Source organism: Otolemur garnettii, unplaced genomic scaffold (genome assembly GCF_000181295.1).
Source record: "Otolemur garnettii isolate 467f Iridium unplaced genomic scaffold, OtoGar3 scaffold00009, whole genome shotgun sequence".
Classification (NCBI taxonomy): domain Eukaryota; kingdom Metazoa; phylum Chordata; class Mammalia; order Primates; family Galagidae; genus Otolemur; species Otolemur garnettii.
Genome location: NW_003852404.1, coordinates 4,790,744 through 4,811,996, shown reverse-complemented (window position 1 = coordinate 4,811,996; position 21,253 = coordinate 4,790,744). Strand labels below are relative to the sequence as shown.

General features: G+C 51.8%; 1 protein-coding gene across 1 annotated transcript in view; it reads left to right on the top strand.

Moving 5' to 3' along the window:
• VWA5B1 (von Willebrand factor A domain containing 5B1) overlaps nt 1-8,167 on the top strand; it is a 56,952-nt gene extending 48,785 nt beyond the window's left edge. Inside the window, exons 18-22 of the mRNA XM_012801467.1 lie at nt 2,010-2,123; nt 4,155-4,229; nt 5,163-5,232; nt 6,022-6,220; nt 7,667-8,167. Coding sequence (XP_012656921.1) covers nt 2,010-2,123; nt 4,155-4,229; nt 5,163-5,232; nt 6,022-6,220; nt 7,667-8,167 — 959 coding nt within the window. The remainder of the gene's footprint in view (nt 1-2,009; nt 2,124-4,154; nt 4,230-5,162; nt 5,233-6,021; nt 6,221-7,666) is intronic.
• Nucleotides 8,168-21,253: the final 13,086 nt, after the last annotated feature.

The following is a 21,253-nucleotide window of genomic DNA, read 5'->3' as shown; positions in this document are numbered from 1 at the left end:
TGACTTTCATTAGGTCATGTAGCAGTGAGGGGCAGAGCCAGGCTTTGAATTCCAGTGTCCTGGCTCCAATGAGTTCTCCCCTGCTCATCCCTGCTGCTCCTTAAGATGTATCATGACCTTTTTACCTATCTAAACATTTTGTGCACTCCCCACTGGGTTCTTGTAAATGATACTGCTAAGAACATCTTTGGGCATCTGTCTGGTTAGCTCCTCAGGATTAACTAACTCTTAGAAGTAGAACTGCAATACCAGGGTATGCATATATAACATGGTGATGTATGTTACCAAACCATCCCTGCCAGCCCCAAACGCTATTCCAATGTCCATCTTCTCTGAAACTGAATGTTGTTTATCTTTCTAAACTCTGCCCGTCTGATAGGTGAGAAAAGAATCTCTCTTGGACCACTTCTTTAATTAATTTGTGTAGTTCATGGCTATGAACTATTTATGCTTTTTGTTTCTGAGTTACATTTTTCTGTCCCTTGCAGTCCCTTTTTTATATTTTAGCAGACCTCCAGGAAGAATTGTGTTTGGGAATAAAATGAGCCCTTCCTCATTCCTCTTGTCAGCCTTTTCTTATCTGTGGTACCAAATGATCAACTTCCCATTTCACCACCACCCCAATTGCTGTCATTTCAGGCAGTGTAGCAGACCCCGTCCCTCCCAAATCCACTGCTTCACTGAGCAGTCTCATTCTTTGCATTGCTAGGACGACCCTCCCTCTCAACTCCCACCTACTTCTGACCACCCTGCTAGCAACTACAGCCACAGCCGAGGAAGTCAAGGACCTGGCCCTTATCTGAACCCAAGTCCCAGAGCCCCCTGAGATCTAGGTCTGAGCTTTCCCAAATGGGTTCCAAGAAACTAGAATCCAGGGTCAGGTGTGGTGGCTCACGCCTGTAATCCCAGCACTCGGGGAGGCCGAGGTGGGTGGATTCCTTGAACTCAAGAGTTTGAGACCAGCCTAAGCAAGAGTGAAACCCTGTCTCTAAAAGCTAGCAGGGCATTGTGCCAGGCCCTCATAGTCCCAGTTACTTGGGAGGCTGAGGCAAAAGGATCACTTGGCCCAAGAATTTGAAGATGCTGTGATCTGTGATGATGTCATAGCACTCTGGGAAACAGAGACTCTCTCTCAAAAAAAAAAAAAAAAGAACCTATAACCCCAGTTTTATGTCCTATGAATAGCCAGAAGACGCATTTAGGAATTGCTGGATTAAATAAAATTGAAAAACTTTCTTTACTGCAGAACTTCTCATAGCCTTTAGCATGTTAATATATATTAAGATGCTCAGGGAATAGACTATGCAAACTCTAGAAAACTTGTCTTCCAAGAGAACTTTTTTATTTTATTTGCAGTTTTTGGCCAGGGTCAGGTTTGAACCCGCCACCTCTGGTATATGGGGCCAGCACCCTACTCCTTTGAGCCACAGGCACCACCCCCAAAAGAACTTTATTTTTTTTAAAGAATAACTTAAAAACTAGTGTTCTCCAAAGGTGGGGCTCCCTAAAACATACTTTAGCGTGTGTAACTTCATCCTTCTTCCATCTACCACCTGTTGACGATATCCCAGGACTTCAGGGGCCTGCCCTACAGGAGGGGGCCTGGGACATGGATTTCCGAGATAGTGAATAGAGGGGAGAATGGCACGTTTCTGAGAAAACCAACCTTTAACTAACTAGAAAACATGGCTGCTTCCTGATATTTATCTCAGCAGTAGTGCCTACCTAGCAAGGGAGGGATTACTATCCCATTCTCCAGATAAGGAAATTATGGCCCAGCGTGGTTAGCATCCCAGCTACCTGGTAAGAGATGGGGCTTGGGCGCAAACCCATATCATTCTGACGCTAAAGCTCGTGGTCTCACCTTGTCCAATACCTTTCTGCCTTGGGGAAATGCCTTCCTGTCCTTTGGGAAGACAGAAGGCAGAATCCATCCTGCCAGCCTGGGGAAGAGGCAAAGGACCGGGACATTTGTCCCTAACCGCATCTGCTCCTTGTGCTCTGTGAAGGTGTGACAATGCGGATGATCAGTTCCCGGGTCCTGACCCAACAGTGGAGGGACGCCTCTGCAGGCTTCGGACGGTCGCTGACCACATTCAGAGAAGACCCAGCAGCCAGAGAAGGCAAATTTCAGATCCTAAGTAAGAGCTGCCTCTAAATAAGAGCATGTCCAAAAGCCTGGGCCGCCGGAGTTGTTGCACGTTCATGGCCAAGGCCCCAGAGGCGAGGCCAGGGCAAAGCCAGGCCTTCAGAAGGGGGGCTCAGGACAAGTGGTCATGCCACCACAGACACAGCTTTCTCTGTGTAGGAGAGCTGCACTGACTCCCCGCCTGCCCCCTGCCCCACCTCTCCCCTTTCAAGGTGCCCTGACCTTAGTGGCTGTCCCCTGCCTCCAGCCTCAGGAGTCCTCCCAGGCACCAACTGCCAGGAAACCTATTAAGGAAAAAGTCGAAGAGCAAAGGGGGCAGCCCCATCTGTTTGGTGCCACCATCTGTTTCTCTCAGGATTTCGAACAGCTTCCTTTGGGCCTGCACCTGACTTGATGGTGCCTGAAGCTTGCTCCTCAGAGAGCCTGACCTTGCACTCATTCACAGGATGGCCTTCACCCTCTGTGTCCGGCATAGATGTGTGTCTACCTGTCTCTAAAGATAGTCTAACTGCTGCACTAGTCCTAACCCCCTCCCTGGTGCCCTGACATGCACAGTGAGGGTCTCCCGCCTTCTCCTGTGCATGGAGAAGACATCAGAAGTCCTGCCAGGCCACCAGTCCAGCTACCCAGACCAGAGGAAATTTTTAACCAAGGGACTAGAATGTGCTCACAGACATTGATGGGTTAAAAAACAGAAACACCCTGTGAGGGGGTGAAGAACCAGAAGAGCACTTCAGAATTAAGGATTCTGCCAACTTCTTGATCCCTTTGGCTTCCAGAACCCAGGGGAACCAGCTCTACCCGTGAGCCAAGCTGAGCTTCCGGTCCACAGGAAATTCCCAGTCTAGCCTTTCCTGTTCCTGAGGCTTAGCTCCTGGTGGCACACAGCTTCCGTCACATCACAAATCCCTTCCTTTCATTTGTCCTCTGATGCCTGCCGGTGTCTCTGACTTCTAACTTCTCATTCGGCCCCAAGCTTATCCCTCCCCGAGGACGACAGTGGCTCACACTGAGAGTGTTCCATATGCTGGGCGCTGTTCTAATTATCCGTGGCTCCCCATCTTGAGACAGTTCCTTTTATTTTCCCCCATTAAGAGATGAGGGAACTCAGAGAGGTTTAGTGACTCGCTCAAAGTCACACAGATGATACATGTAGAGCCAAGGTTTGAACCCAGAGGGCGTTTGTCCCAGAGTCCATGAGCTTAGCCCCCCCATCCTATTAGCCTCATGGTTGCCTCAGTCATTCAGTCCCTAGCTCACTCTCCTGCTGGGTGCTGGGGCAACGAGTGGGTCCCCATCCTGGCCCTCCCAAAGCTAACAGTCTCATGGCAGGAGACAGAGGCCTTGCTGAACATATTTGCACATAACGCTTTTTCTAGAATTTGGGCTGACCCATCACTCTCTAGCCCTTGAAAGGGTAGTCATAAAAATAATCGCCTTGGTTTTGAGTTTTGAACAGAGATTATGTGTGATTATTATCCCCATTTTACAGCTGGGGTAACCAAAGGCTCAGAGCCCTCTGAAAAGTCAGTGCTCTATCTGGTCCCTCCTAGAGAGCTGGCATGAGCCCCTCCCCAGTGTGGCAGAGACCTGGTGAGGAGATGCCCTCCTGTCCTGACCCTTGACTCCTACCCTCAGGACCCTGACTGATGCACCTGCCTCCCTGCTCTCCTGCATCGCAGGGCTTGAATTTAATCCTTACAAGAACGCTGTGAGATAGGTACCATTATCCCCAATTTGCAACCAAAATTAATGAAGGCCAAGGCCCAACACTGGTCAGGCGGGGATCAGGATTAGAACCCAGGCATGTCTGATCTCGTGGTGGGACGATGGTTAGTTACATCTACGGGGGATGAAGGCCTGTCCTAGCAGGGTTGGAAACCCTGGCTTTGCTACCCAAGCCAACACCCCACGCACTGCGAATTAGACCAGCACTGTCCTTGGGAGATGGGAGATGAGGAAGGGAGGATGGGAGAGGTCATGCTCACTGGCCCCTCTGTCCTAGATGTGGAGATGAGCTCCACTGTGCCCTTCAAGGAGGCCATGTCCCTCAGCCGGGAGAAGCACACTATTCCCAAAGGTGAGTGGGCAGTGGGTGCTGCCTCTTTGCTTAATCAAGGTGGTGGCCGCGATTGGCCTTATGGTCAAGAGTGTGTCCTCAGGCCTTTGTCAGTTCCTTACGACAGCCCTATGTGGGATGAATAGCATTATGCCCAATATAAAGTTGAGGTATTTGGGGAAGCTCAGGCTGGAGGATCACTTGAGGCCTGGAATTAGAGGCTGGCCTGGGCAACATAGTGAGACCCCCATCTCTACAAAAAATAAAATAGAATAATTACCCTGGCATCGTGGCACATGCCTATAGTCCCAGCTACTCAGGAGACTGAGGCAGGAGGATCATTTGAGCCTGGGAGCTGGAGGTTGCAATGAGCTGTGATGACACTACAGTGCTATATAGACCAGGCAACAGAAGAGCCTAACAAAACAATCCTTTAAAAAATAAGATAAATGAAGATGAGGAAACTAGGTTGAAATAGGTGAGGTGACTTACTCAAGGTTACACAGTATGTCAGTGAGAGGGTTGGGCCTGGAGTCAGGCCTCCCAATGCCAGCTAAGGGGTCACTTTATCCCCCACTCTGCCAGGAGTCCTCCAGCAATGTGCTAGGGAGGCTGACTCGATGTCCCCATTTGGGAATGAGGAGGGTTGATGTGAGCTGTAGCTGTCCCTGCCTCCATGCCAATCACACAAGTAATTTTCCAGAAGATGCCAGGGGCCACCTGCCAAGGAAGTTTGGAGACTGGTGCTTTACACGTAGACGCATGTACCCCCACTTCAGCCATGCCAGCTGAGACGGAAACAGCCCTGCAACCTAAGGGTTGGCTTGGCTCTCTAGGGACATAGGGCTATGGTCAAGCCCCTGCCCCTCTCTGGGCCTCTTCTTCAGTGGGACAGTGAGACAGTGGACTGGGTCATCTGTCAAACCTCAGCTCTGTCATTCTGTGGCTTTCCAGGTTCCCTGTGCAGTCTGGCCCCCAATCCCCTTTCTCCTGTGAAGTCCTCAGAGACTCTTGTTGCATCCAAGTAAGTGGGATCTGCCATGAGGGCACACTCATTCCCCTGGGGGTGGTCCTGGGTTGGAAGGCCAAAGGCAGGTCCAGACTGACATTTAGACAGATGCTAAGTAAGCCCCTTTACCCAGAGCTACTGCTGTCTGCCAGGTCCCACACTGCCTAAAATCTTTCTACTGTAGTTCACCACACTTCCCTGGTACCTGTTCACATGCAGAGCCCCGGAAGGCTGGCACACCACTCTCCGGCCACTGGGCTGGGCTAGAGTGCCTTATCAAAAGAGGGGCATGAACGAATGCCAACCTGCTGGGCTTGACGCCCATAGCTCAGTAGTTAGGGCACCAGCCACATGCACAGGGTCTGGTGAGTTCGAACACGGCCTGGGCCTGCTAAACAACAATGACAACAACAACAAAATAGCCAGACATTATAGTGGGTGCCTATAGTCCCAGCTACTTGGGAGGCTGAGGAAAGAGAATCACTTGAGCCCAAGAGTTTGAGGTTGCTGTGAGCTATGACGCCACAGCACTCTACCGAGGGTGACATAATGAGACGCTGTCTCAAAAAAAAAAAATAAAAAAAAAAAGAATGCCAACCTGCTCCCAGCTTGGCTCCTGTTAATTCACTGAGGGACTTGGGGCAGGAGCCTGCTCCCCTCTGCAGAACTCCATTCCCACTGCTGTCAAATGAGACCTCTGGAGGAGGCTGTCTGTTAGACGCCCGCTGGTCCTGACTTGCAGAGGTTTCTGAGTGGGCACTGGGAGGTGGAATGACCAGGGACATCCCACTCCCACCTACACAGGCTGAAGCTCAACAAGACCAGGCTGCTGACACGAGCCACCAAGGGCTTCCTGAGCAAGCCACTGATCAAGGCCCCAGAACCGACTCCGACCTCAACCTTGACCTTGACCTCAACTTCGACTTCGACCTCCACCTCCACCTCCACCCCCACCTCTACCCCTGGGAGCCAGAGCTTTGAGAGCTTGGACTATGTACCACTGGTGAGTGCTCTGACCCTAGACTTAGCCCCACTTCCACCCCACTGAGCGGCTGGGCCTCTCTGGAATCCCACCCACCCCTCTACTTCCTCAAACCTGTCTCCTCTCCCCTCAGTCCTGGAGCTCCCTAGAGCTGCCTACCCAAGACAAAGGGAGTTTGCATGGCCAAGGGTCTAGGGATTTTGCTAGAAACCCCACCAGCATCTCAAAAATTCCTTACAATTTGCTGTCTTCACCTTAAAAATTTATGGGAATTTTGCTTTCTACTCCACCATCTATGTGTGTCTGTTTTTCAGTATATAAAAATAAGCTTTGAAATGACTCACAAGTGAGTAAAATTAACACCTCAGGGACACGCACTGTGTTTAGCAAGTGGGTCTGCAGATAGCACCGTGTGCCGAGGCACAGCAAGAAGGTCTGGAGCAAGGAGAAAAAGAGACTGACTGGTCCGGCCACATCTGGGGCCCCTCAGGTCTTGGGGAACAAAGGGTGTTCGAAGGAGGGACACAGTTTGAGTTTCACTGTACATCTCCTGTCCCTCTACACCCAAGGACATAATGTCATTCTGAATTTCCAAATATCCAGGGCAGCAGGACACTACCTATATTCACTCAGCAAGCATTTCCGTGTCAGGGGGAGACAACCTTGAACTAGACAAATAGAGTCCCCATATCTATGATGCTGAGTGTCTAATGGGACCCAGACAAGGAGCCAGGGGATTCTAATCCTTGGGTGCAATGATAGGAGAGGTCTGGCTCAGTGGAGGAGTCCAGGGGGTGGACACCTGACCTAGGCTTGAACTAGAGTCAGGGTGGCATCAAGCATAACTTCTTGAAGAAGGTAATGGGCACACCAGGGACCAAAGGATGAGGCGTTATGCAGGAGAGAGGGCAGGGCAGCTGGAGAATGGATTTTGAGGGATAAGAGCCAAGGACAAATCTGGGCTAGGTTGCGTTGGTCTTTATTAATCATATTTTGGACTTTCTCTAAGAAACATTGAAGCCATGAGCCTCCCCAAAGTGCACGATCCTTGCCTTATAGAGACCCCTCCAGATGCAGGGCAGATAGGAGTCAGGTGGAAGAGAGAGGGGGAAGAGGAAAGGTGGGGGTTGGCCAGGTGCTAGACCCTGGGCACCTGCAGAGTGATTTAGAAAGCAGACCTGTTGGGACTTGGAAACTGGTGGGAGGACAGAGGGGAGAGGAGAGTGGAGCCAGGCCACCCTCCCAGGACGAGAGGCAGGTTTGGAGTGAAGCCGTTGACTTGGGCTTGGAGAATGGTCTGTTTGAAGTGCCTGTGGGGCAAAGACAGGTATGCTCAGTTGGCCTGGGTAACCCCAAATCCCCCAGGCAGGCAGGATGGAGCGGGCAGTGTGAATCCAGACTTGCGCGTGGCCTGAGGCCCGAGGGCTAACATGTTTGAGGCCCACTGAGGGGCTTCCCCACACACAGGTGTCTCTGCAGCTGGCCTCCGGAGCCTTCCTGTTCAACCAAGCCTTCTGTGAGGCCATCCGCATCCCCATGGAGAAGCTCAAGTGGATGTCGCCCTTCACCTGCCACCGAGTGTCCATCACTGCTCGCCAGTCTGGGTCTAAGACCTCCAGTCCCCAGATGTGCACCAGCCCTCAGCACCCCTCCTGTGACGATGTCTCCTTGGAGCCCCCAGCTGAGGCCGAGCCAGTCCCATTGCAGATGGTAGTGGTGGAGCACATGGGGAAGCTGTGGGCCACGGTGGTGGGGCTGGCATGGCTGGAGCACAACTCGGCTTCCTACTTCACCGAGTGGGAGTTGGTGGCGGCCAAAGCCAACACATGGCTGGAGCAGCAGGAGGTACCCGAGGGCCACACTCAGGGCATCCTCAAGGCTGCTGCCCGCCAGCTGTTCGTGCTCCTGCGGCACTGGGATGAGAACCTCGAGTTCAATATGCTTTGCTATAACCCAAATTATGTGTAGTAGGGGGAAGGGGAGTTAGAGGGGGCAGGGAAGGAGAGGGACAAGCAGGGGCAATTTTGATCTGGTGGGGAGAACTTTTGAAGCTGTAGCCAATATATTAGTTGCTAGAAAGAGCCCTGGACTGATAGTCAGGAGGCTTGAGTTCAACCCAACTTTGCTACCACCTGGCTGTGCAACTTTAGGCCAGTCCCTGCCCCCTCTGGCCCTCAGTTTCCTCCTCTATAAAATAAGAAGGTAAGATGAGGCAGTTGGACTAGATCTCAAATGGTTCAAAGGATCCTTTCTGCCCAGACATTCAGGCAGTCCCAGGCCTCCTGCTACTGGGAGATGGGAGAGAAGATAGAATTTATCTTGAGTTCTCTCTGGAGGTAGATCATGTGGGCACAAAGTAGAAACAGCAGTGCCCCCGAAATAAAAAGGTGGATGAGAAAAGCTCGAAGCTAGGCTGATAGAGACCACCCAGACTGTCATACTGTGGTAACCCATGGCTCCTGTCTCCATGGTGACAGTCTGGGACCCCCAAATCCCACTTAAAAGCATTTGGAGAACTATCTTTCCTAAAACTTTACAAAAGAGTCACCCATGTGGTAGACAGGCCCCGAGAGACACCCTGAAAGCTGAAGTATTAGATTAAAGTGACAATCTGTACAAAAACAGTCCCAAAAGAATAGACATGGTCACAGATATCAGTGAAGAAACCAGACAACACCATAAGTAATTTACACACTTTTCAGGATTGCGTAAAGCAAACGCTACCCCTTGTACTGAGGGGCAAGAGAGGCCTCTCCCTGGTCACCGTATCCCAGGATGGGGCCGCGCTGACCATACTGGGGGGGAGAAGTTTGTGCTGCAGGGACTCATCATCCCTGGCTGAGAGGTGTGACTTGTATGGTGATATCAAAGAATCTTGAAACTTCAGAGCAGGAGCCACAGGGGGCTTCCCTTCCTCCCGCCCACCTTGTGCACCCACATGGGGGCTGAGGTGCTCTGGCCTCAGATACTTTCACAGCTGGTGCCACACTGCCCAGTATCCTCTGCCTGGGCAGACTCCCCTGGAGGTGGGTCTGCACCGCACTAAGGAACCAGCCAGCTTGGGCTCAAGGCTGAGTCTGTGCACCCCATAATCCCCTCTCTCTCCAAGGCCTTGCCCTCTTTTTACCAAATTGCTCTCCCAAGAGTGGTTCCCTGGCCCTGGTGTGAAGCTTCTCTTTGGGGAGACCTTGAGAGCTCAACTTATCAAACAACCCGGTAGGGATCCTGTGGGCTCTGGTGCCACTCCCAGTTTCGTTAAGATTCAAGGAATGTCTGCAAGGGCTGGGCAGCTGGAACAGGGGTCTAGGGAATGCCTCCTAGGTGGGAAGGGAAAAAAGACAGCCTCTCACCCCACTCCCTTAGCTCAGGCCTCCTGCTTTGCTGCAGGGTCCCCCAGGAAGTGTTCCCTGCAGCCCTTTTGAAGACTTAGGATGAAGCCCCATGCTTTGCCACTGGCTCTAGGGAGGAACCTAGGCAGGCAGTCTCTGACACTGTGACCCTCACCATCCCAGGTGGGGCAGGGGACCAGTCAGGGGAGTTGGCTCAAAGTCAATGCCTCCGAGGTTGCCTTGTTCAAGGATTCCAGGTGTGAATAGAACTTTGTCCCCTCCTGCACACCTCTCCCCTCCCCCACCTAGGCCCCTCTGCAGCTATGCGGGCAGTAACCCCAGCTTCAGGCTAAAGATGGAGAGAGGTGGCATCCACTTCCTGGCCCACCCCTAATGGAGAAATTGTCAGGTTGCAAGTCAGAGTGTCTGGGCTCAGGTCCTAAAGAGATACCAGTTTGGGCAAGCGACTTCCGCTCCAGGGTACACTGGAGCTGGGGGGCTTCCTACTGCTCTGACAGCCCCAGATTCTCTGCCGCTGAGATGTTTCTCTCTTGGTGAACGTGAATTTGCTCATGTTCTCTGTGTGGCCCTGAGCAAGTTATGTGCCCTCTGGGTCTCTTTCCTCCTCTACATAACCAGGGTGGACTGGGCAATCCGGCCCCTCCTCTCCTGCATATCAGCCCTCGGTGTAAAGACAGCGACCAGCCAGGGTTTGAGGTGTCCTAGTCTCTGCCCAGTATGGAGCTAGTGCTATGAGATTCTTGGAGGGAGTAATTGAAAAACCTAGCAAGGTGGCCAGCCTGTCGCCCCCTTCTCCAGGTAAGCTCCCCAGCTCCTGGTCCTGTGGCAGCCACTGGCACTCTATGACAAGTTTAATGCGCAAGGAAATTGCTGATTTCCAACCCCCTCCCCCCTCCTCCGGCTCCACTGCCAGGCAGGGAAGGCCCAGAGGAAAAATATCCTCGTTGGTTGCAAGGGCTATGGGGGGCTATCTGGACAAGAGACACTTTTAAAGAACTTCAGTGGTATTGAGATGATGCATGGCCTACCAGGATTGCTAAGCAGAGGACCCAAGGTACTAGCTCCAAGGAAAAGATAAGAACCTGGGCGAATCCGTACATGCATTGAAGCTGAAGTAGCTCCAAAAGTTCTCAAGTAGGTTAAACGCTGCCCCTGCAGTCTGGTTTAATTTGGATTAATCTCTTTTAATTTGTCAAACCAGCCCTTGCTTTGTAGATCATGCAAAAGACATTTGTACCCTGTACTGTCTGAGGAAATACCTATGCCACTGCCCATCAAAGTCTTTCAGTGAGAAAAACACCGAGCCAAGGGTTGGGGAACTTAAGTGTTGTTCCAACTCTCCCACTAGCATGCTGTGTGACTTTTGGCAAATTGCTTGCCTTCTCTGAGGCCCCATTTTATCTTTCGTAGTATGATGAAGTTGCATTAGATCAGCACTCTCAACCCTGCTCCTCAGGTGAGATGAGAAACTGCTCTGTGGGCCCATATGTTGGGGAAATACTGGGAAATCCAACTAGGTTAGAACAACTCGACCCATTTACGCGTTGCTGTGCCCTGCAGGCTCTGGTGAGGTGTTCTAATCCAGCTCACCAGAGCTGGTCTGAAATAGCTGGTCTAGATCTCCTGTAAGGTTCTTGGGGCCCTAACATTCAGAAAGTCTTTATTGAGTGCCTACTGTGTGCCAGGCACACTAGGGTACCATAGTGAACACAGAGTGCTGTCCTGGCTTTTTTGGACTTGGCAAGAAGCATTTGAAGACTTTATGCTCTATGAATGATTTTCCCACTCCCCAGTGAGCTGGTTGGGTTTGTCTTGACTGGTGCCTGCCTTGTCCTGCCTTGTGTGGATATGGCCTGAGACAGGCCCTGTCCAGGCACTATTTGATCTGCACCCAACCCTCTGAGCATTCAAATGGTCCTTAAGATTTGGGTATGGCTAGTGCAGCCAGAGGGTTGCAGGGGGCCTTCTTTGTTCAGGTAGAACCAGGGTGTCCCTGCAACAGAGTGCCCTGAGGGTCCAACCTGCTGCCACCCATCATTACAGAGCCCTGTCTCTGAGGGCCCTCAGGAGACCAACTCCAGATCCCAGAGAAAGTGGGCCCCACATTTGGGCAGACTTACCCAGCACTTGTCTGTAAGCAGCCTCAGTTTCCAAGCTGCATCTATATTTCCTAGCCAGTCCCCTCCCTGTGGACCAAATGAATGGCATCCACTGTCCTCCACTGCCCTGACATGCCACTTACTGTGGCTGATGAATGGAGTGGCTGCTCCCAAGACTAGCTCCTGGGGGGTTTCACCTGCTCTTCTGATATATGAAAAGCAAGGGCTCCTCCTGCTCCCTTATAGCTGATCCTTTTGGAATAACCGCCACAAAAGGTTTCTGGATGTTTCTTCTAAATCTTGACTTAATCCCTGCCCTTATTTGAGGTCCAAGTTCCCACTTCTCTTGGCTACTGTTCCCCCTTCTCCCTTCCTTGACAGGGTGTCCCACGAGAGGGAAAGAGGAATGGGATCTCCCTATAGGTGTGTGCAGCGTCCCCCGGCCCCGGAGACTGGCTGCGCTGGTGACCTGCCTGGATGAGGCCTACCATCTGGGGGTCTAAGTGCTGCCTTTCACCACTTGCACACTGTGACCTCTCTGTGCAGCCCCCAGACACAAATGCATTCTGCACTCATGGTGCCCTGGGAAGGGAAAAGGAAGAGTCTTGACAGCCCAGGAATGGGGCATGGGTTCATTGCCAGGGCAGATGGAACATCTTTCTTTTCTCCCCCATTGAGCAGGGATTAGAGCAGGAACAGAGAGAAAAGGGCACGTTTTTCAGCTGTAACATAGCATGCTCCACGATGCCAGTGTGAATGACCAGGGCAGGGGTGTCCGTGGCATTTTGTAACTGGACAACCTGATCTGCAGAGATCTGTCTGGGGCTGGGCAGCAGCTCCAGGCCCCTCCTCTAGAGCTCCCCCTGACCTGTGCGTCCACCCCTGCCCCTAGCCCATTGACTTTTTGCCTCTCAACTGCACTGCCTCCCCAGGTCCCCTGATAAGGTGGAATTTCTCCTGTTCATGCTGCAAATCTCCTTGGCTCAGGGCCAGCTATCTTGAGCTTATAGCCGCTTCCCAAAGCAAAGCGCCTCATCTCAGTGCAGCGACTGTGGTGACACACGTGGTGTAGATTCACTATTTGCCCAGGTGGCTTTGGCTCAAGTGGCATGGCCGGTGCTTGTCCCTGTCAGAGCCTCAAGTGCCTACAACGTGTTGCCCATCCCCTCGCCTGCTCACGGGTAATGTCCCCAGGATGCATGTGACCCTTCCCTGTTCCTGGAATACACATCACCAGCTTGCCCAGTAGCCAACTACATAGATGTTGTGACTGCCCTGGACGTCAGCCGTCTAATGTCCACCGATACTTAGCAAATCCTGCCCTGGGCTGTGTGTGTCTGTTCTCCAGGGAATGGCTTCTTTGTACGTCCACGGTGGCTACTGTTCTCTTTCAGGCTTTGAGCTCATAAAAATTGTCGAACCTGACAATATGACAAAATTATATTTGTGTCTGCCATTTTGTTCTCAAAGCGGATAATACGTGGCCTTCAAGCTAGCCATTCAGTGATCGGTTTGCCTCACTTAGCGCGTCACATCCGTCTTGCTTTGCCTTCCCTCTAAGGTGGCCAACTATCCTGGGTTATCCAGGACGGAAGGAAGTTACCAGGATGTGGGATTTTTAGTTTGACAACTGGGACAGTCCTTGTCAAATCAGGACAAGTTGGTGGCAGTAGTGCCCCCACCCACCCTGGCAAAAGCAGAGCCTGAGATAAGGATTCAGTGCAAATCGTTTATTTGAGTGATTCCAGGAGGAGTAACAGTAAAGGGAATGTAACTCACTGGGTTACTGTTGTGGGTGTGGACCCCCATCTTACTGGGAATCCGAGAAGCCAGAGTAAACGCACACCTGGAGCTCATAGGGAAGGAACAGACTGTGTGTACACCAGCTCCCCTGGGCTATTGGCTGAGGGCTACTCTGGGCACAGTTCCTTGGCACTGGGGCCTGCCATAGTTGCACCAACTGAGCAGGCTTCTTCAGCCTGATAAAGCCCCCAAGCAAAGAAACGCAGGTGCTGGCCCAAGCAGAAGAGAAGATGGTACAACATCTCCTCTACATTTCCCTCAAACCGTGCACCTCCCCTGCACACATGATTGAGATATGTGTATAGTACACTATTCCAAGGCCTGTGTAATGATAAATGATCAGGAAGTATCATTATTGAAACAGAGACAATCTAAATTACAAAGGGGGGACTCATTTTTTTTTCACTACATTTGATTGGGTTTGAAATTAGGAAGATGAACTGTGAAATTGATTTTTTAGAAAGAAAGAAACGCAAGCCCTGGTCCATGGGAATCAGGCCCAAGTGCAGTGACCTGAAACAGTGACCCGTCCCCCAACCCCCAGGCCCTGAGGACACCTACTGCAGTGACTGTCCTGAGCCGCTGAAACCTCCACTTTTCAGATTTTTCTCAGAAGCAATTAGTGACCGCAAAATAGATTTAGTTGATAATTATCACCAACCACCATTCTGTGGTTGTGGAACCCACACAGACTGACCCCAACATCACATGTAAGGTTCACTTGGAAACCCGTTAGCATCTCATCTTGTTTCCTCAAAATCAATTATCCCTTTTTGGATCTGAGGGAGAACAATGGAATGAAATAGGATGCCCCACCAAGCCAAAAGGGCTTCTGCAGTGTGCTGACGGCCCGGACAAAACAACAGGCTGAGGCGAAAACAGTCAACAGAAATACCGCGTGCGGTATTTCAGGGTGTGGCCCTCCTGGATGGCTTTCAGCTGGGTAAAGTGCCCTTTCATGGACCCACACTGAGGCTCCAGAGTGCTGGGTGACCTACATCCCCTTAGCATCTCCGTGACTTTCATTAGCTGGCACTGCCTCTACCCTGTAAGAGCGTGCTTCTCTGCTTTTTTCTCCCACCATGCATCCTATAATGGCCAATTGTGTGTGTGTGCATGTGTGTGCACACGTGTACATCTTACTGGGGTGACAGTTAGGGTCTCCTGGGTCTTCACAAGGTGGAGAACTTGCTGAGGACAGCAGGGTCCAGGACTGCTGGGTTCTCTGCAAGAATTCTGCAGGAGAAAAGGAAATTAGCCCAGCAATTCAGGTTTCTGGGTCCCCTGGGCCTCCTGTCCCAGGGTAACTTGCTCCCTCCAAGACAATGCTTGCCCCTCCTGGGAAACCTCGGCTCGACTAATCTTCCGAAATGGGCAGCGGACGCCAAGCTGGGTCCCAGCCTCACTGTGCCAAGTTGCTTCCAGCAGCTGTTGCCCTCACTCCAACTGAGCTTCTCCTACCATCTCCCAGTCATGGATCCCTCCCGGAAGCTTCCAGAATCCCCATTCCCAGTGCCCAGCTATTCCAGATCCATGGCCTTGGAGGACGGAAGGGGCACGCATCCTCTATATGATGAGACATGGAAAATCTGGGGTGGTACCTGCTAGGAGGGGTTATACGCCTAACCTTGCAGGAGGAAGGGCCCTAGGTGCCCAGGATGATAGTCATCCAAGCTCCTGAGTCCCCATAAGACTTCCAAGATCCTCCAGGTTGCAAATATGGACCCTCCCAGGCACTGACCCAGTTCCTGCCCAGCCTTCATTTCAGGGTTCAGAATCTGCATGCTGTCCAGACACTTCCCGGCAGAGGGCGCTGTGGGTGTGCATTGCCTTCCAGGCCCAAGGCCAGCTCCCACCAAAGACATTCAGGGAAAGAGCAGAGGCAGCAGAGGTGCACCCAGGCTTCAGAATCTATTCCTGCCCCCTGTCAACAGTCTTTCTTCTCTGCTAAAAATAGGTGATTCATGGCTCGGCGCCTATAGCTCAACCGGCTAAGGCGCCAGCCACGTACACCTAAGGTGGCGGGTTCGAATCCCCAGCCCGGACCCGCCAAACAACGACGGCTACAACCATAAAATAGCCGGGCGTTGTGGCGGGCGCCTATGGTCCCAGCTACTTGGGAGGCGGAGGCAGGAGACTCGCTTGAGCCCAGGAGTTGGAGGTTGCTGTGAGCTGTAATGCCAGGGCACTCTATCCAGGGGGACAGCTTGAGGCTCTGTCTAAAAAAAAAAAAAAAGGTGATTCATGATGACTAGGAAGCCCACTGAGAGGCTGTACTGGTCACACATCATCTGTGTGTCCAGACCCCAGGCTAGCTCACCTGGGGCTGGAAAGATGAAGATAGCCTTTTGGTCCTGCCCTGCTGGCCATACCTCTTCTTCTCCATATGAGTGCCCTCATCACATGAACACCACACAAAGCCCCTTCTTTTGGGAAGCCTTCCCAGGCCTTCTCCTGGGCAGCAACTTCACATGGGATATTTTGTTGGGCATGCATGTGTGTTCTGTCTCCCCCATCGGGGACTGGAAGTGTCCCATTATACATAGAAGTCTCCAATAAGGGAAGGGGCTATGGACCACCCCCATTAGACTGGGGGCACTCCAAAGGCAGGATCTTATCTCTCCCAGCAGGGGTTTTCCTAAATGGGGCTCTGTCTCTTCCATCAGACTGTGCACACTCCAAGGTAACCCTTCTGTAGCTCCCACAGTGCTGTTTTAGCACTCTGTCCACAGACAGTGATCTGTTTCAGGACAGCCCTCTTTGCCACTTTCCTAAGGTGAGAGCTGAGATGACCCCAAGTCCCATGAAATTCACACACAGACAGAGAGAGGAATTTGGTCGGGCAAAAGATCACCGCTTTGGGAAAGAACAGAAAGGGGGCAGATGAGACTTGAAAAAAGGACTGAAGATACCAGAGCTCATACCTGCACCGCACCTGTGTCCTGCCCTGGCAGGTCCCCCAGCACGGCCCTGTCAACAAGATCCTGCCCTCTCACTACTCACTTGTACTATTTATTGCACACACACCCCCATCTTCCCTGTCTTCAGTTTGGCCCCTTTGCATCCAGCCTCCACCCTGAAGCCAAGGAAAGCCTCTAAAACTATAGTTCTCTATCCCTGGGCTATGGACCAATACCAGTTTGTGGTCTGTTAGGAACCCAGCTCCACAGCAGGAAGTGAGAGGTGAGTAAGCAAAGGAAGCTCCCTGTTGCTCACATCACTACCTGAGCTCTGCTTTCTGGCACATCAGCAGTGGCATTAGATTCGTATAGGAGTGCAAACTCAACTATAAACTGCTCATTTGAGGGATCTAGGCTGGGCACTCCCATGAGCCTCTAACGCCCCATCCCCCAATCCGTGGAAAAATTATCTTCCATGAAACCAGTCCCTGGTGCCAAAAAGGTTGGGGACCACTGTTCTAAAACACCTCCAATGGCTCCTCATCGCCCAATGGAGGGAAAGTCAAAACTCTTGGTCTGACGATCAAGACCCTTCACCATCTTGCTCAAACCTGGATTTATGGTCTCATTTCTTTCATTTCCTGCATGTCCCAACCAAAATTCATTCATTCAAGGACTATGAGCAGAGCTACCTACTAAATGCCAAGCCCGGTCCTAGACTCTGGGATACAGCAATGAACAAAACAAAGTCCCTGTCCCTATTAGTTTGCCAAGAGTACAACAACAAAGCCCCCACAGACTGGGGCGCCTACATGGTAGAAATTTGTCTCACAGTTCTGGAGGCTAGAAGTCCAAGATCAAGGTGTCAGCAGGGTTGACTCCTCCCGAGGGTTATGAGGAAAAGATCTGCCTCTGAGCCATTCTCCTAGCTTCTGGGAGTGCCTTGGCTGGTGGCCCCATAACTCCAGTTTTTACATAGCATTCCCACTGTGTGCCCATCTGTCTCCACATTTCCCTCTTTCATCAGGACATCAGTCATCCTGGATAGACCCTACCCTGACAACTTCATTTTATGTTAATTACCTTCTGAAAGGCCCTATCTCCACTTAAGGTCATAAACAAGGTCCTGGAGGTTAGAGCTTCAACATATGAATGGGGGAGACCATAATTCAACCCATACACTTCCCTGGTGGGGCTGAAGTTCTAGTGGAGAGAGATAGACAAGAAACCCCAAATCAAGTAAATATACACTAGAGCCAAAGGTGACGGTAGAAAAACAATGTTAGGGGCAAAGGAGTAATAGGGCAGGGAGGATGCTGTCTCATCTAGGGCAGTTACAGAAGACCTCCTGACAAAGTGACATAGGGACAGAGACTAGACTCAGGATTCCCCACACAAGCCATTCAAGACCTTGCCACGTTTTCTCTGCCGATGATGGACACTTCCCAAGGGTGAAGTTCCTACCATCCTTCAAAGTTCAGTGTAGAGCCTACCTCCCCCAGGAAGCCTTCTCCGACCTGCACCCCCAGAACAGACTGGACCTCCCCAACCTGAGCACGTCTCAGTGGTATTTCAGGGCCGAGTGGCTGCGTATCTCTCCCATCAAACAGCGAGCAACCTGAGGGTGGAGGCTGGGCCTCCATCAGCTGCTCAGTAAATGTACGCTGAAGTGCACGGTTAGAGGCTGACCCAATCACTCTGTCTTTAGTGAAAATAATCACAAATTACAATGTGGGGAGTCCTAAATGTCAGGCACGATGGGAAGGTCTTTACATTGATGAATCTCACTTATTCCTCACAGCTCTATGAAGTATCATCGTGGTGTTATGAATGAGGAAACTGGAGTTTAGAGAGATCTAGCAACCTGCCCAAGGTCACTCAGCTGAAACTGGAGGGGGCAGGAGTCAAATCCAGGTCTGTGGGGCCAGGACTCTTCGTCTCAAAGCTTGCTTGCTTCCTTTTTCTTTCTTTCTTTTCCTTTCCTTTTCTTACTTTTCTTTCTTTCTTTCATTTTGCCTGTGAATTCACTCCACACCTACTGAGCACCAGGTACTACTGTGCTGGGCTAACCGGTGGGGGCAGCATTTGCTACTGAGCTCTTGGTTTTCTCCCCACTTAAAGAAAGAACTCCTCTTCTCTGCTCAGCTTCAGGGCCTGCAGGCTCACTCCTCCCTTGCCCACGAAGTCCCCTCTCCCCATGCCGTCCCCAGAAGTCCAACAGAGCTCACTTCTTGCTGTCTTTCCCCAGGGAGGCAGGAGGTTCAAGACACAGGAGGAGCATCAGTGACAGACCTTCCTGCCTTCCTTGCTCTCCTGGGCCAGAGGCCACCACCCAGTGTCCCTCCCACTCCTGCCCAAGCACAGGAAGCAGTGGCTGCCCCAGGCCAGGTCCCCACTGTCCTTCTCCTGTAGGCAGTCCCAAGCTGTGAGAGCTGGAAAGGGTGCTTAGAAACCTCCAATCACCCACCCCACCCCCATTTTATAGATGCAGTTAGATGCTCGGGGAAGGGCCCAGATCACTCTGGTCCCCAAACACCTGCCTGCATGGAGTCGAAAGATCTCACATCAGAGCTATCCTAAAGTAATGTCAAGGTTTGAGTGTTTGTCCCCTCCAAAAGTCATGCTGAAATTTAATCCCCAATGCAGCAGTTTTGAGAGATGAGGCCTTTAGGAGGTGATTGAGTGGTGAGGGCTCTGCCCTTGTGAATGGATTAATTCATTGATGAGTCAGTGGATTAAGAGTTAATGGATGAATGCACTATCGTGAGAGGGGGGCTAGTGGCTTTATGAGAAGAGGAAGAGAGGCCTGAGCTAGTACATTAACATGCTCGGCCCCCTCACCATGTGTCAGTGTCACCACAGGACCCAGCAGAGAGTTCCCACAAGCAAGAAGCCTCTCACCAGTAGACGCTCTTGGCCTTGGGCTTCCCAGCCTCTATAACAGTAAGGAATACTTCCCTTCTCTTTAGAAATTACCCAGTTTCAAGTATTATGTTATAAAGGGGAAAGACACTAACAGGTATGTCTTCAGAAGGGCCACCATGGAAATGTATGTGAGCGCAGGTACAGGGGAGGACTAGAGATGGGTGACTCAGAGGAGAGACACACTTGAACTAGATGCTTAGGCTGGGGGAAGGTGGGTCCTAGGACAGCAGAAAGCACCGGACGGGTGAGCAGCTAGAGCTGGAAATAGGCAGGAAGACCTCTGGGGTCCCAGAAAACAAATCTTGCTGCCTTCCCCACTCCTAATAAAACCAGATTCCCTGGTGCTGTGATAAGGTAGAGGAGGGGCCCTTGACACATCCGGATAAGTGAATGATTGTAAAGTCACTTCCGGTTCAGGCTGTATGCCCCCAGCCAAGTCCCTTCCCCTCTCTGGGTCTCTGTTTCTCCATTTGTTAAAAGAGAGAAGTTGACTAGACAACGCCCAAGGTTCTTCCAGCTCTGAGGATGTGAGTTCAACATCCTGATTCCAGAATCAAAACTCTCAAGGATAGGGCAGCACCCGTAGCTCAGTGGGTAGGACGCTGGCTGCATACACCAAGGCTGGCGGGTTCGAACCCAACCCTGGCCAGCTAAAACAACAATAACAACTGCAACAAAAAGGAGCCAGGCATTGTGGTAAGTACCTGTAGTCCCAGCTACTTGGGAGGCTGAGGCAAGAGACTCACTTAAGCCCAAGAGTTTGAGGTTGGTGTGAGCTGTGATGCTACAGCACTCTACAGAGGGTGACAGCTTGAAACTGTCTCAAAAAAAAGAAAGAAAAACTCTCAAGGATGGGATGAGGAGGGAGACTGCCTCCATCCCACCTTTGCCCCTGTGAGGTCATGTCCACTCTCCTGGAGACAAAGTCTCTTCCCTTGGGCCAAAAGACCTGGCTTTCAGGTGGCAAAGTCCAGCCTGTATGCATTCAGTCCAGGGATAAAGAAATGAGCTGCGAAAACCCAACTTCCAGCAATCACCAGCCAGGCAGATTCCATCCCAGCCGACTCCACAACTGCCAGGTCAACATCCCTCAGGCATAGGGACCCTGGGAAATTGCAAGCACCACGGCAGAGGTTGGCCCTGGGTAATGGGAGAAGCATGAGCTCTGGGCCGGCCTCTCCAGCCAGCCAGTGCCTGCCTCTCCATAGTCGGGCATGTCCTTCCGTCTCTCCACACTCAGTCTGCCCACCTGCAAAACCACCATGCCCACCTCCCTCGGGGTGTTCACAGGGAGAAGGGGGCTTGGCCCTGCACAGCCACTCCAATCGGGCTTTATTGAGGGGGGGTGGAAGGGGCGGTTCCCTGAGTTTTGTTAAGCTGCCATTCCCAGCCCAAAGAGGACTTTCCAGCAACACCAGCAAGGCCTAGGAGTTGGCAAAGTCTGTACCCGCAATACCAGTGATAAAATTAAATGAATCAATTTCACTGAGTTAGCCCCCTCTCCTAACCAAGACTGCTGCCTGGGGTGGGGTTGTGCTAATGCAGAGATGATGGATGGTCCCCGGCAAGAGGGGGACGAGGCGTGAGGGCCCCCACCAGGTATCAGGCTGAAGCCAGCCTGGCAGGGCCCCTGACTGGGTCTTTCCAGCCTCCACCTTCCTTCTGTTTTCTCCCACTGATTTTCTGTTCCTCTTCATCTGCCTCTCTCTCCCACTCAGTGACCCACCTCTGGGTTTGTCTCTTCTCTCCAGAGTCGCCCGCCAGGGTCTCAGCCCGTTTCCCCCTCCCTGCTCCAGCCAACACCTTCCCCGAACACGCCACTCTCCACCCCCGCTCCGCTTTCAAACCCAGGGAAGCCACAGCTGCTCCTAACCCCAGATCCTGCCAATTAAACTGCTCCCTCCGGCTCCGGCGTTGGTAACGGCCGGAGATCCAGGCGAGGAGAGGCAGCCGCCAACGCGAGTGGGTGAGGGAGGC